Source organism: Triticum aestivum, chromosome 2B, assembly GCF_018294505.1.
Source record: "Triticum aestivum cultivar Chinese Spring chromosome 2B, IWGSC CS RefSeq v2.1, whole genome shotgun sequence".
Lineage (NCBI taxonomy): Eukaryota > Viridiplantae > Streptophyta > Magnoliopsida > Poales > Poaceae > Triticum > Triticum aestivum.
Window position 1 is genome coordinate 479,470,871 of NC_057798.1, and position 16,287 is coordinate 479,487,157.

General features: G+C 51.7%; 1 protein-coding gene across 1 annotated transcript; it reads left to right on the forward strand.

The window, feature by feature from the left end:
* Positions 1-12,689: 12,689 nt before the first annotated feature.
* On the forward strand, positions 12,690-16,049 carry LOC123041437 (MLO-like protein 1). Its single transcript, XM_044464047.1, has 14 exons — positions 12,690-12,935; positions 13,030-13,084; positions 13,215-13,447; positions 13,759-13,875; positions 13,955-14,006; positions 14,088-14,185; positions 14,285-14,359; positions 14,480-14,568; positions 14,734-14,783; positions 14,883-14,923; positions 15,008-15,220; positions 15,305-15,372; positions 15,489-15,549; positions 15,638-16,049. The coding sequence occupies exons 1-14, from the start codon at positions 12,816-12,818 to the stop codon at positions 15,836-15,838; spliced, it is 1,473 nt and encodes a 490-aa protein (XP_044319982.1). The 5' UTR covers positions 12,690-12,815; the 3' UTR covers positions 15,839-16,049.
* Positions 16,050-16,287: the final 238 nt, after the last annotated feature.

The following is a 16,287-nucleotide window of genomic DNA, read 5'->3' on the forward strand; positions in this document are numbered from 1 at the left end:
CTTCCTCCTTTGCTTATCCATCTCCGCGAACTTGAGCTCTAGCGCCCAAGTCTGCACATCTCACCTCAACCTTCTCCAACTATGTCCGGAGCGGGAGGCAAGTGGATGGCCTCCTCCGTTACGGAGGGGCACATCCAGAAGCTGCGCAGCGCCGGATATCTGTCCAGCGACATCGCGCACCGGCTCCCCGACGAGGGGGAGCTCATCCCCACCCCCAGGCCCCATGAGAGGGTAGTATTCCTTTCCCATTTCCTCCGCGGACTGGGCTTCCCACTCCATCCCTTTGTCCGGGGGCTCATGTTCTACTACGGCCTGGATTTCCATGATCTGGCCCCGAATTTCATCCTCAACATCTCGGCGTTTATCGTCGTGTGTGAGGCCTTCCTCTGCATCCAGCCCCACTTCGGCTTGTGGCTCAAGACCTTCAGTGTCAAGCCGAAGGTTGTGAAGGGCAGCCAAGCGGAGTGCGGAGGCGCCATGGTGGGCAAGATGCCCAACGTTACTTGGCTCGAGGGCACCTTCGTGGAAACCATTAAGGGGTGGCAATCGGGGTGGTTCTACATCACCGAGCCGCGTGACCCTAAATGGGCAGCGGACCCCGAATTCAGATCTGGCATCCCCATACGGCTCACCTCCTGGAAAGAGAGTGGCCTGACATGGGGTGATTCGAAGGAGCTGACCGGACTCCAAGCCTGCGTCCAAAAGCTAGTGAACAAGAAGCTCAAGCTTGTCAACATAGTCCAGGTCATGCTCATCCGCCGGATTCTCCCGTGCCAACAACGGGACTTCAATATGTGGGAGTTCGATTCGGCGCAGCACCAGACTTTGAGCAGGCTCTTCGACACTACGTACGAAGAGGCCTGGAGGGTGCTGTTTAAGGACGCCGAGGCTCACGCATCCGCTACCGAAGATCGCGGATTCAGCTCGCAGCGTCCGGCTAGCGAGGTAAGCGATTTTACCCTTTACGGGACACTTTTTTTCCATAGTTTGACTCTATGCGGGATCTAAACTCCCTCTCCTTTGACAGGACTGGCTGAAGAAGGTCGAGCGGACTAACTGTCTGGCCCCTTTGCCAGAAGACCCAGCGGACGCCCGCTTAATGAGGCTGCTGGTTCCGGCACCCCACGTGGTGTCGGAGAAGAAGGCCAAGAAGAAGGCCACAGGCACTCGAAAGAGTTCTTGTTTTCAGGTGTCATCGGACTTATCGTCCGGTGACTCCGAGGCGAACTCCTCCCATGAAGGCGAGGAGGAGAAGAAAGAGGCCTCTCCCCCAGTGGGGGGAGGGAAGAAAAGGAAGGCCTCCCCAACGAGGGAGGCTAAAGGGTCCAAGAAGGGAAGGACTCTTCCCCCGGACTGCTCTGCCAACGCCAGCAACGACGATGAGGACTGGCCTTCAAGGGCCAAGCCCCTGGCGAGATCGTAAGTATCCGGACTCCCGAATAACTTCATGGTTTTTCTTTTCGCCACATGATGTCTTTCTAATGCCGCATACAACCCTGCAGTCCGCCCAAGGATGATCTTCCCGCTTCGTCGAGCGGGTCCTTGGGTGCGTCGGATATGGATTCCCTTCCGACCGCCTCCACCCCCCGTGATGCGGACGATGTCGAGGTGGGATCCCAGGAAGGGACTCGCCAGGAGGAGGAGGCCCCGGAGGTGCCGCAAGGCAACCTCCCGGACTTTGCACCGGACTCCGCACCGGAACCTGTAGTGGCTCTGGAGTCCGGCGGGCGGCCCCTTCGTAAGAAGGGCAAGACCGTGACGCCGGCAGCCTCCATACAACCGGAGGCGCCAGATAGCTTGCTGGAGGCGCTCAACGGCGCTTCCATCAAAGAGGAACGCCGCACCGTCATGAGTGCGGTGATTCAGAAGGTTCAGCTCGCCAAGAGCGGGCTGACCGAAGCCTGCAGCAGCCTTCTAACAGGCTTTGAAGTAAGAATTTTGATATATGTAAAATAGTACCGCATAGACAGTAGCCCCTGATGCTCGGTTCGGTGTTCGGAAAGAAAAGCCGGACTGAGGATCTAAAAAGATATACGCAGGAGTCATAAAAAATATGTCAATATGGGATTGCAGACTGTGCTGCTGACCTCTGCCGCCCTAACTGCGGAGGTCAATACTTTGAAGCAAAGCCTCGAGCGGTCCGAGAACTAGCTCGGCCGTGCCAAGAAGCAGCTCGAGGACAAGGAAGGTGAGTAACACCTTATTAAAATTGTACCTTACAGAAAAGGATTTGGTTGCAAGAAGAATGACAAGGATAACGTGGGTATTGCAGGGGCCACGAACGAGGTGGCGACCCTGAAGGAGGCGGTGTCCGCGGCCAAACATAATGCGGCCGCGGAGTGCACCAAGCGAGAGAAGCAGGAGGCGCGGGTGGCGGAGGTACAGCAAGAGCTCCAGGCTCTCGTGGAAAAACATGAGAGTTTGGAGCGCGACTCGAAGACTCGAGAGTCCGAGCTTGCATCGGCTCTTGAGAGTGCCAAAGCCACTAAGGCCGAAGAAGGCCCTCCAGGAAATTGAGGCGTTGAAGAAAATAGCGGCGGGTAAGGCATTTTTCATGCAAAGCAAGCATGTGAGTGTGAATTACCTATCACTTACCCGAATTCGGAGCTCTCCAGGAGCGTTCGCAGATCTGCCCCGCAGCATGTCCGATGCTGCCGCTTTCTATAGGGCCGAGGAGGGGAGCTCGACGGAGAAGGTCTTCTGGTCTCAGTATGCTGAGGCGGACATCCGGTGCCCCTTAGCGACCAGCTGAAGCAGCTGGTCGAGCTCCACAAGGTGGCCGAACAGGCCATGAAGGGCCTCATAGTTCGGCTGTGGCCCAAGGAGGCCATGCCTGGGAGCTACTTCGGCCTGGTGCGGCGGCTGGTGGATGCGTGTCCATGGGTTGAAGTCATCAAGCACTCCGCCTGTATTGAAGGTGCCCGTCGGGCCCTTGCCCGCGCAAAGGTGCAATGGGGCAAGATGGATGCTGAGAAGCTTGTGACGGACGCGCCACCGCCGGGCAAGGAGTATCGCACGCCCGAGATGTATTATAAGAGTGTCCTGAAGGGTGCCCGCATTATTGCGGGTGAGTGCTCCAAAGATGTAATATTTGAGTAGACTCGCATTTTGTTATCCTGTGCGCTGAAAACTTTGTTCATATGCGCTAAGCAACGCTTGTTAATTTAAAATATTACCTTATGTGCGGCCGTTTATCAAATCTGAGAGATGGCAAGTCGTCGGCTTCAGCCCCCATGCCACGAGTGCTGGGGTGTTCGGGATAAATTTGAGCACTCTTGTTCCCATTTTTGGGTCCATCTAGGGAGGCGCTCAACACAACGAATGAGGCAACCGGACTTATAATGCTTGAACACTCTCACTTAGCCATAGAATTCTATAATTTTAAATTTCAGCGAAGCCCCTAGTGTTCGGAAGGCCGAATTTGGGGCGCTATCCACGCCTGGGCCGGACAAAGCCGGTTCCTCGCTCTAAGCGGCATAAGTCTTTAGGGACTCGAAAAAACCTCTCGAACAGCGACCGGCTCTCGCCTCATCATGACGGTCAGTTTTAGCTTTCTCCACTGAGGCGCTCGCCCAGCTCAGCTGGGGCGCAATCGCAGTGGTTCTCCCAGTGCTACCTTAGCCGATACAACGGAACGTAAGGCACCAAAACATGGGAGCCGGGCAAACCCAACTATTGACCCAAGACATGATTCGGAGCCGATGCATATAATGCTATAAGTTCGGGGTGCCGCACTTGTGAAAGTGTTCGGACTTATCACACCATGATGCGTGAAACATAAGCCCCTGGTGTATTTAGCCGTACCAAAGTGTACGGATGCAACATGTCATAAATGAACATATGTATAAGAAGGAAATGCAATTATAAGCAAAAAGGTACTGCATTGTTTATTCAAGAAATAGTGCCGTGAATGCAGAACGATACAAATAGTGCGGTAAGCAAGGGATGGAACTATTAAACATGTCCCCCTCCAGGGGTAGGCTGCGGAATGGTGTATAAAACATATTTAATGCTCGTAATGGAGACCACCTGGATATTTGTCGTAGCCTTTCTCCTTCCCTGGTTGTTGCATCATGATTTCGACAGGTCTACTGCCGGACAGGGCCTCTGATGAATGGAGTCCTGTGGGTAAAAAAAAAGAAAAAAAGAACGACACACTTGAGAGCCCCTGGTGTGGTTAAGCCGCATTCTGGGCCTATCGTGGTCGTGCCCCTCCCCCTATGCCCATGGTATCTCCAGAGCGTAATTATGTACGCGAAGGACCAGTCTTGCAATTGTGCAGGGGCTGGGGTTGGGGCCGCATTGCTACGCGTGCTCGGAACGTGCCAGGTGGTCTTGTTGTAGGTTACTCCGGGCGTGTTTAGCCGTGTCCGGTCGCTTAACGGCCGGACTCAAGAATTGCCTTAAGAGGCTGCACTGTACTTCTGCCGCAAGAGCCGCTGTATGTTCCTCCGTTCGGAGAGAGCGTTCAGTCTTTCCGTTGACCGTGATGACTCCTCGAGGGCCTGGCATCTTGAGCTTGAGGTATGCGTAGTGCGGCACCGCGTTGAACTTTGCAAACGCGGTACGTCCGAGCAGAGCATGATAGCCGCTGCGGAATGGAACTATGTCGAAGATTAACTCCTCGCTTCAGAAGTTATCCGGGGATCCGAAGACCACTTCCAGTGTAACTGAGCCTGTACAATTGGCCTCTACACCTGGTATGACGCCTTTAAAGGTCATCTTTGTGGGTTTAATCCTTGAGGGGTCTATGCCCATTTTGCGCACTGTATCCTGATAAAGCAGGTTCAGGCTGCTGCCGCCGTCCATCAGGACTCTGGTGAGATGAAATCCATCGACGATTGGGTCTAAAACCAATGCGGTGAATCCGCCGTGGCGGATGCTAGTGGGGTGGTCCCTTCGATCAAAAGTGATTGGGCAGGAGGACCATGGGTTGAACTTCGGGGCGACTGGCTCCATCGCGTATACATCCCTGAGTGCACGCTTCTGCTCCCTTTTGGGTATGTGGGTTGCGTATATCATGTTCACCGTCCGCACTTGTGGGGGGAAACCCTTCTGTCCTCTATTGTTCAGCGGTCGGGTCTCTTCCTCGTCATCGCTATGCAGCCCCTTGTCGTTGTTTTTGGCAATTTAGCTTGCCTGCCTGCTTGAATACCCAACAGTCCCTATTGGTGTGGTTAGCTGGCTTTTCGGGGGTGTCGTGTATCTGGCACGAGCGATCGAGTATTCGGTCAAAATTGGACGGACCTGGAGTAGTTCTTTTGAATGGCTTTTTCCGCTGACCGGGTTTAGAGCCTCTGAATCCGGCATTGACTGTCGTATCCTCATTATTGTCGCTGTTAATGCGGCGTTTGTTCTTGTTGTGACGCAACCTGCCATTGCGGTCCTTGATATCCGGACTGCCAGAATTTTTGCTGAGGTTGTTGCTGCGGGCTAGCCAGCTGTCCTCTCCCGCGCAGAAGCGGGTCATGAGTGATGTGAGGGCGGCCATGGATTTCGGCTTTTCCTGTCCCAGGTGCCGGGCAAGCCACTCGTCGCGGATGTTATGCTTGAAGGCCGCGAGGGCCTCCGCATCCGGACAGCCGACGATTTGATTTTTCTTAGTTAAGAACCGTGTCCAGAATTGTCTGGCCGATTCGTCTGGCTGCTGAATTATATGGCTTAGGTCGTCAGCGTCTGGTGGTCGCACATACGTGCCCTGGAAGTTATCAAGGAATGCGGCTTCCAGGTCCTCCCAACACCCAATTGATTCTGCTGGCAAGCTGTTGAGCCAATGTTGAGCTGGTCCTTTAAGCTTGAGTGGGAGGTATTTGATGGCGTGAAGATCATCACCGCGGGCCATGTGGATATGAAGGAGATAGTCTTCGATCCAAACCGCGGGGTCTGTTGTGCCATCATAAGATTCGATATTCATGGGTTTAAAACCTTCGGGGATTTGATGATCCATTACTTCATCTGTGAAGCATAGTGGGTGTGCGGAGCCTCTGTATTGGGCTATATCACGACGAAGCTCAAAAGAGCTTTGTCTACTGTATTCGGCCCGGCCGGACTTGCTATGTCCGGCGCGACGGTTGTCGTCACGTATCATGGGGCGCCCACGCGATCCGTAGATCGATCTTGATTGTATTGCCTTATCCTCCAATATATCTCGCAAGTCCAGAGCATTCCCCTGTGGCCTTGTGCTTTTCGAGCGATGTCGGGGTACGGTTCTAGTGGGGGGCCTAGAGGCCTCTCTGTCGCGGCCACGGGGTGGTCGGTCAGCCATATTGTGCGCTGGTCATGCAGGTTTATATGCCTCCTCCTCTAATCGGGGGAGCAGCTTGCGTTTGGGGTAGCTTTTGGAGGGGCGTTCGAGCTCATGCTCTTCGGCTGCAAGGACTTCAGTCCATCTGTCGGCTAGCAGATCTTGATCATCTCTAAGCTGTTGCTGCTTTTTCTTGAGGCTGTTTGCCGTGGCCATAAGCCTGCATTTAAAACGCTCTTGTTCGACGGGATCCTCAGGCACGACAAATTCGTCATCGTCGAGGCTTGCCTCGTCTCCGGAGGGAGGCATGTAATTATCATCCTCTAGCTCTTCGTCTGCCGCTCTCTCATGAGGGATGGCTTCTCCGTCCTCCTGTGCTGAATCTTGCTGGAGGGCGTTGTCTTCGGCACTGTCTAGGGTGTTATTATCTCCGGTGCCGGAATCTCCATTCTTGCTGTGGCGGGATTTAGAGCGGCGCCGCTGACGCCGGCGCTTGGGCTGTTTCTTGGAGGGGTCATCCTCCGTTATTCCTTCGCCATTCCCATCTTTTGGGATATCCACCATGTATATGTCATATGATGAGGTGGCTTTCCAGTGCCCAGTAGGCGCTGGTTCTTGGTCGTCTCCGGCATCGTCGTCCATACCGTCGATGTTTTCGGAGTCGAAGTCTAGCATGTCGGTTAGATCGTCGACAGTGGCTACTAAGTGGGTGGTGGGTGGGGTTTGAATTTCTTCGTCGTCCGCATCCCAACCGTCCTAACCGCAGTCTGGCCAGGGCTCTCCTGATAATGAGAGATACTTTAGCAAACTCAAGATGTCGCCGAAAGGTGCGTGTTGAAAGATGTCCGCAGCGGTGAACTCCATGATCGGCGCCCAATCGGATTCAATTGGAGGGGTTGCGAGAGGTGCGGAGTCCGGCGAGGAGTCCGGCACCTCAGAGTCACGAGCTTCACAAGGGACAAGGTCAGTATTTGGCTCCATCGCCGTAGAGGTTGCAGCCCCCGAGGCGGTGTCTAGCCACCCGTCCTCGATCTACGCAGCCGGCTCCGAATTGAGGGTCGGAGCGGACTCGTGTGCGGCCTCCAGGGCACTGTCCGGCTACAGAGCTAAATCATGCCCATCGTGACAGTGCGGCGTGCTCGGCTGTGGATCGAATCCATCGAAGATCAAGTCTCCGCGGACGTCCGCCGTGAAGTTCAAACTTCCAAATCTGACCTGACGACCAGGGACGTAGCTTTCGATCTGCTCCAGATGGCCAAGCGAATTGGCCCGCAGTGCAAAGCCGCCGAATACGAATATCTGTCCGGGGAGAAAACTCTCACCCTGGACTGCGTCATTGTTGACAATCGAAGGAGCCATCGAGCCTATCGGTGACGACACAGAGGAACTCTCAATGAAAGCACCAATGTCAGTGTCAAAACCGGCGGATCTCGGGTAGGGGGTCCCGAACTGTGCGTCTAGGCGGATGGTAACAGGAGACAAGGGACACGATGTTTTACCCAGGTTCGGGCCCTCTTGATGGAGGTAAAACCCTACGTACTGCTTGATTGATATTGATGATGTGGGTATTACAAGAGTAGATCTACCATGAGATCAAGGAGGCTAAACCCTAGAAGCTAGCCTATGGTATGATTGTTGTTCGTCCTATGGACTAAAACCATCCGGTTTATATAGACACCGGAGAGGGCTAGGGTTATACAGAGTCGGTTACAATGATAGGAGATCTACATATCCGTATCGCCAAGCTTGCCTTCCACGCCAAGGAAAGTCCCATCCGGACACGGGACGAAGTCTTCAATCTTTTATCTTCATAGTCTTGGAGTCCGGCCGATGATGATAGTTCGGCTATCCGGACACCCCCTAGTCCAGGACTCCTTCAGGTACCATTTCCGACTAGAAACTGTGTCTTGTTGAAAATGACTAATTTAACTCTCATCAGTCCTTTCCAAAAAGGTGAGTCCGTCGGCCTCACTATCACCTGGGACAAAGTTTTCGAATGAAGGTACTTATTACGCAGAATCTGCGCCCACGTGGCCTCCGACTCTACAGATAGCTTATACAGCCACTTGCTTAGAATACATCTGTTCTTAACCTCAAGATTTTCGATACCTATAGACCCTTGGTCTTTCGGTCGACAAATAATATCCCATTTAGCGAGTCTATACTTTCTTTTTAGGTCATCACCCTGCCAGAAGAAGCGGACCCGATAGAAATCCAGTCTTTTCCGAACTCCAATTGGTACCTCGAAAAAAGACAAGAAAAACATATGTATGCTCGTGAGTACCAAATTAATGAGAATTAATCAGGCCCCATATGACATCAGCTTGCCCTTCCAGCAACTCAGTTTCTTTTCAAATCGATCCTCAATACACTTCCATTCTCTATTCTTTAGCTTACGATGGTGAATTGGTATACCCAAATATGTGAAAGGTAAAGCCCCTAGTTCACACCTGAACAATTGTTTGTACGCCTCTTGTTCCTCTTTGGCTCTTCCGAAGCAGAACAATTCGCTTTTGTGGAAGTTAATCTTTAACCCGGTCAATTGTTCGAATAAGCATAACACCAGCTTCATGTTTCTCGCTTTTGACAAGCCATGCTCCATGAAGATAATAGTATCATCGGCATACTGTAGGATAGACACCCCTTCATCAACTAGATGAGGTACCAGGCCACCTACTTGACCAGCATCCTTGTCCTTCCTATTAGAATTGCCAACATGTCGACTACAATGTTGAACAGAATAGGTGACATTGGATCTCCTTGTCTCAGGCCCTTATGTGTTTGGAAGTAGTGACCTATGTCATCATTCACTTTGATTCCGACACTCCCTTTTTGCGTGAAAGATTCAACCTGGTGTCTCCAGGCCTGATCAAAACCTTTCATGCGCAATGCCTGTTGCAGAAATGGCCATCTAACTTTATCATACGCTTTTTCGGAATCCACTTTGAAAACAACCCCGTCTAGTTTTTTCGTATGGATTTCATGGAGCATTTCATGAAGGACCACAACCCCTTCTAGGATGTTTCTGTCCGGCATGAAAGCAGTTTGGGTCGACTGCACCACAGAGTGCGCAATCTATGTGAGTCTATTAGTCCCAACCTTGGTAAAAAAATTGGAACTAACATTAAGAAGACAGGTAGGCCTGAACTGCTCAATTCTCCCAGCCTCTGTTTTCTTTGGAAGCAATGTTATTATTCCAAAATTCAGATGAAACAACTGAAGCTGTCCAGAAAATAGATCATGGAACATCGGTAACAAATCCCCTTTAATTATGTGCCAGCATTTTTTATAAAACCCCGCCGAAAATCCATCCGGCCCCGGAGCTTTATTATTCTTCATCTGTGAAATAGCTTCAAACACCTCTTTCTCCGAAAATGGGGTAGTTAATACATCGTTCTCATCCACAGCCAGCTGAGGAACATCCTCAATCCTAGACTCATCCAAGGACACATAATTATCCTCTGGAGGCCCAAATAGCTGCTTGTAGTAATTGGTTATGTATAATTTTAGGTTTTCCTGTCCTAAAATCATCCCCTCGTCTTGCTCAAGCTGAAAGATTTCTTTTCTTTCTATGCTTGCCATTGGCGATCATATGAAAGAATTGAGTGTTGGCGTCCCCTTGGACAACTTTGTGAACCTTACCTCGCAATGCCCACTTCAACTCCTCTTCTCACAGAAGTTCTTTCAATCCCATCTCCGTGTCTACTTGCATGAAGCTCCGAGGTTTCTAAAATTGTGGACTCGGCTTTTAAATCTAGGGAATGAATAAGTGTAAGGAGGTTTTCCTTTTCAACCTTATAAATCCCACTGAGATGCTTAGCCCCCCTCGCAAGAAACTTCTCAAGTGCCTAATCTTATTCTGCCATTTCTCAATAGGAGACCACCCCCCTGCATCTTTCGCCTATTCCCTGCCTATAAGATCCAGGAAACCTTCTCTTTCAAACCACGCTAGTTCAAAAGAAAAGGTATTTTTATTACCCACATCCGTTGCCTCACCAGAGTCAACCAGCAAAGGGGTGTGGTAAGAGATACCATGAGATAACACTTGGACTGTTACCAGAGGGAATTTCTATTCCCAGTCGACGCTCGCTAGGACTCGATCCAGCTTCTCATACGTCGGGTTTTGCAAGGTATTAGCCCAAGTGAATTTTCTACCCGAAAGCTCTATTTCTTTGAGATCCAAGCTTTCAATAATGGTATTAAACATGAACGACCACCTGGCGTCAAAATTATCGTTGTTCTTTTCTTTTCTCCTTCTAATAATGTTAAAGTCACCCCCAACCAAGATTGGAAGTTGCTCAGACCCACAAATACGAACGAGATCCGCCAAGAAGTCTGGTTTGAGTTCCAGCTGCGCGGCCCCATATACCGCTACCAGTGTCCAATTAAAGCCATCGACCTTGGATCTAACCCGAAATTTGATGGCAAAATCACCCATAACCACACTTCGTACTTCCAACATCTCACATCTAACCCCAAGTAAGATCCCCCCAGATCTTCCTCTTGGGGGAAGGCAATGCTAATCAAAATCGACACCTCCCAATAAAGTGCTTAGAAACTAAGGAGAGAAATTGTCCCTTCCTGTTTGAGAGAAGGCGATAAAATCCAACCTGTGCTCAATGGAAGCATCTGCTAGAAACCTTCTTTAGCCAAGTCAGTCAGACCTCTGCTATTCCAAAAGATGCCTCTCATAATTCATCATGAAATTTTTTAGTAGTACGGATCCTAGCACTTCTACGCACCGCGGATGCTGGATAAATCTTTCGCCTCCACTTTCTAGGCTTGTTCTGATCCTCTATCCGGTCCTCACAACCGGGCTCCGTGGATCTAACAACCTGATCCTCGACCGGGGCAACATCCCCTAGGGGCATAGAACCGTCATCCTCCTCTGTCTCAGGGAGGGATGGGGCAAGATCCACACAGAAAGTATCTAGCACCCTGACTCCCAAAGCATCTATGTCAGAATCGTTCATAGGTTTGACCGCTGCTAAGTTGTGAATCAACTCTAAAGCACGTTCCGCTACGAGGTCCAGGATATCATTAATGGATTTAGAGATTTCACTATCATTACTACCTAGTGAAACTCCTAACTGATTTGCATTGTGAATAATCTCATCATTGAAAAGTACATAATTGAATTGGAAGTGTTGACCGACATACCAGTGGTGACCTCAATGTCATGAAGCTTGGCCACCCGCATGGCGCACCTCAGCTGCAAATCATCAACATCCGGCTGGTCTTGGAGGCGGCAGCTCCTGGAGGCAGCAGCTCATCCGTCTCCCCTCAAACATAGGATCCGGAATACCTCCAAAAGCGATGACCTCCTCCAGAGTCGCCCCGTTTGGGGTAAGGCCTCCTGCCCCACCCCCAACGCACGGAGAGTCACCAAGATCCGTCGGCAAACGCGGGGTTAGTGAGTGCTGGGCCACCTGCCCACGCTCCCAATCTGGAGTCCCGTGAGGAGAAGTGAAGGCGGGGGGTACTTGCCCCCGCTCCCCACCAGATCCGACCCTCAGGCCGGAGGGCGCCGTGGCCCACACTGTCGGCGTCAGCTGCTGAGCGGTCAACGCCGCAGGCTCGGCCACCCTGGCCACCGCAGGAGAAGAGGGAGCCCAGGCCACCTGCCCGGGTCCCCCTCCCAAACCCGTCCCGTCACTGATCGGTAACACAGCCACCTCTGCGGCCGATCTCGTCGGAGTCCTCCCGTGCGGCGAAATAGCAGCAGGGGTGGGAGTACGGGGGGCCACCTGCCCAAGATCGTCCCTCCCCTCGGCCGAAGTCATCGCAGTGACAGTCACCTCCAAGCACTCATCCAGAGAATCATCTGCCTCTGCAAAATCCAGGGGAGGGAGCGTGCCTTCTAGGACATCCTCAGACTCCACCCTATCGCTCCACAATCTAGGAGGAGCGGAAGCTGGCTGAAAAGAACCAAATCTCAAAATACTAATAGGCACCGAAGTAGAAGGTGCAGCCCCATTCCCGGGCATCTATGGGTCGGAACCCGGGCCATTGGGCAACTCACGCCCAGCATCCTCCCCTCGATTTCCAGGTCACACGCTCACCTTGCACTTGAAACGCCAACCAGCTTTTCAGCCTCCACGTCAGTGGAACAGACAATACCCATTGGCCTCCATGCGCCATTATCGTCAAGCTGATCAACGAAACTTCCACAAAGATAAATTCTAGTGGCAGCTTTTGAATCTCTTTTTTTCGAGTGTGGTGAAGCTTTTGAGTCATTCGCGGTTAAAATACCATACGGGACATAATACACCGAGAAAGAAAACCATGGGCTTAGCTGTTCTCTTTTGGGAAAGAAAATGAATCGCTTTGGCCTTTGGGAAAAGAAACGTGGAGCTAAAGAGAGTCTTGGCTAATACGGTCAGGGTTAAAGGGGCCTGCGACGGACATCTGAGCTGCCACTGTCAGTCTACAAGGCCCTGAAAAGCTCAGTACTCCGTGTGACAATACTTTATACTGATGAAGCATATAAGTATGAGAAGGACGAAGAGTACGGAGCGGGCAAGGTGAGGAGGAGGAGGAGGGAGGAAAGAAAACCAGCCGGTCGTCAGTGATGGCCGGCGCTGGTGGCGCGACTCTGGAGGACACCCCGACATGGATCGTCGCGTCGGTGTGCTCCGTCATCGTCCTCATCTCCATCATCTTCGAGCGCTCCCTGCATTATCTCGGGAAGGTGATCAAATCAACAACCATACAGTTATATTCGATCGATCTTGTCGCAAATAATGTTCCCCAGTGCCCCTGACTCACGAGTGGGTGGAGTGCAGGCGCTGGTTCACCGGAGGGAGACCCTGTACGAGGCGCTGCTCAAGCTCAAAGAAGGTCAGTCGGTCGTCTCCCTCTCCCCGTCCATTGACCTTCATTCATTCATTCATTCATGTGGTAACAGCCGCTTCCTCGCTTGCTTGCTTGCTTGTCGCTGACGCGTGGCTTTGCGTGCGCATGGCGGCAGAGCTGATGCTGCTGGGGTTCATCTCGCTGATGCTCGTGGTGTCCCAAGACCTGATACAGAAGATCTGCATCGACGAGAGCCTCATGGGCCACTGGCTGCCGTGCGTCCCCGGCGCCAGCTCGGCGACGGCGCATTACGGCGTCTCCGCCTCCGGCGTGGGCGTGGGCGCGGGCGCGAGGAGGCTGCTCAAGGGAGAGCGCGCAGCAGCCACGGGGTACTGCTCGAGCAAACAGGTTTGAAAATGTTATTATAACATCATAGTGGCCGGTTTGGACATGTGTCAGAGTCGGCGCATCGTAGGTTTAGAAAACTGCGTCAGACAAGTCTACTCTGTCCAGAAACAGGGTTTAGTCCGATCGAGGTCTTGGTACACTGCACTCTCTGTTTTTTATCGCCAGAACCGACGTGGTAATGGTAAAACTAGAAGACACTGTCAGTGTCAGTGGACCTTTTTATTTTGTTAACCAGTACTATTGCTCTGTTATTTGCTGCAACGCATCTACATATTTGGATATTTTAGTAGCTCTGAACCCATATGTTTCAGGGAAAAGTGCCGTTGCTCTCGCTACACGCCTTGGAACAGATACACATCTTCATCTTCGTCCTAGCTGTAACGCATGTCGCTCTCAGCGCCTTCACCGTGCTGCTGGGGCTTCTACAGGTAATTAAACTAGTACTGTTCCCAACGTTGCTTGGCATTTCTGAACTTCCACGTTGACCTGACAGTAAACCATTCGCAGATGCGGAAATGGAAACAGTGGGAGAAGAGTATCAAGTCTGACGGCAACAGTGGTAGGGCATCAATAGATTGGTAATTGGTGGTAATGTTCATAAGGCTGATGAATCGAGGTGTGCTTGCTTGCCTACCAACAGCTGCAGGTCCTGAGATGATGATGAAGATGCAGCAGCGCAAGTTCATCCAGGACCGGTACAAGGGGTACGGCAAAGCCACCATGATCCTGCTGTGGATGGTACGCGCAGCAGTAAACTTGAGATTTCTATTACTACTACTTGCTCTATGTGTGAACTTCTGAACTTGGGTGACCCACGTGCGGCATCTTCCCTTCCAGCGTTCTTTCTTCAAGCAGTTCTACGGATCGGTAACCAAGGACGATTACATCGCCATGAGGCTTGGTTTCCTGATGGTACATAGATGCTTCTTACTGTACTTACTTGGCATTCATGCGTGCGGACTCGGACTTTTCTTCTTGTTTCTGATTTCTGGTTGGTTTTGCACCACTGTTGTATTTCTGGTTGACGTACAGGAGCACTTCAGGGGGAACCGAGAATACAACTTCTACGACTACATGATCAAGGCCCTCGAGAAGGATTACAAGAGAGTTGTTGGGATAAAGTAAGTTCGTGCAGGGAGTGGAAGATCGGCCGCTGTTCCCAGCCAAAAAAAGGAAAAAAGATCGACTGCTGTCAGTCAGAGCTTATAATGAACGACCGTCTATTTTTGTTGCCAACTTCTTTTTCGAACCACGTATTTGTACTAACTTGAGTTTGTTCACTGTAGATGGTACTATTGGATATTCGTGATGTTCTTCCTGCTAATTAACGTCACCGGTACGCTTCATTTCTCTTAGTATACTTGTCCAAGACTGTCTGCATGCTGTACTGTTTCCTAACAAAGTTGACAATGGCGACTGGAAACTCGTGATGCAGGGTGGCACTCATACTTCTGGATCTCACTCGTCCCGTTGACTGTAAGTGCCTGTGACCTGATCCTCTAATTGCTTTACTGTCATGCATCATTCAAACGTGCGTGTGCCTGCTGTGCATGCATGCAGCTGCTGCTTGTGATCGGGACGAAGCTGGAGCACATCATAACCCGGATGGCGTACGAGGTGAACCTGAAGCGCGCGGCCGTGGAGGCCGGGGACATCGCCGTCGACCCGTCGGACGACCTCTTCTGGTTCCGCAGTCCCCGGATGCTGCTCATCCTCATCCACTTCATCCTCTTCCAGAACGCCTACGAGTTCGCCTACTTGTTCTGGACGCTAGTAAGCGTGCACGCGCACACAGGAATAAACACATCGCATCGTCCCGTCACATGTTGAAATTCTGAGCTCCTCTTGTGGGTGCAGGCCATGTTCAGCTTCAACTCCTGCATCATGGACAGGCTCGGATACAGCGTGTCAAGAATCACCATATGGTACGTCGTAGCTGCTCTCCCCTCTTGGATCGATCGAATCACGCATGTTTGTCAGTCAGATGATCGATGCAAATATAGCTGACCGAGGTACGTTTGCTTGGTTTGACCCCCGCCAGCGTGGTCGTCCAGGTCCTATGCAGCTACAGCACGCTCCCCCTATACGCCATCGTCTCTCATGTGAGTGCTTTAGTCAGGAACAAGACATGATTCTCAACCCTGAGTCCCTGACTAACAGAGCCTTGACAAATTGAATTGATTGATGCAGATGGGGAGCTCGTTCAAGAGCGCCGTGTTCGCGGACGACGTGGTAGAGCATCTCAGGGGCTGGGCCAGCGACGCTCGGGAGCGCGCACGAGGAACCGACGGCGCTGGCTGCCTGGGCGCGGGTGCGGCTGCGACGGGGTCCAGTAGGGAAGGGGTCCGATCACAGGACAAGGCAGAGGAGCCGGCTGCTCAACTTTCATGATGTACATTGCTAGCGTGAAGCCTTTTTTAGTGGAGGGAAAGGTCCAAAGTGTACGCACGCACGTTTTGTTCCTGCTTCGGTTCGTCCGGTGAATTGTTTTGACCAGACGCGGTCAGCTCCCGACGGGGATGCATGGAGTTTTGTCACTGGAATCCGTTTTTGAATTGCAAGGATTCTTTTTTTCTTTTAGGATAAGGAATCCATTTTTTTTCACGCACCGTGCCATAGCTTCCTCACGCGAGCGAGAGATGGCCGCTGGGGTAGCAGGATGAAGCTAAGGGCATCTTCAACGCAACTCGCAAAAAACCTTCCACATCCGTCCGTAGATAGAAGAGGATCAGTCCGCGGACACGGAAGCGGGAGGCAGCCATCCAACCTTAGCCGCATTTTACTTGCCAGCAAATTCAAATTTAAATCTATGCTGATCCACGCAACGCGCGGGATCACAC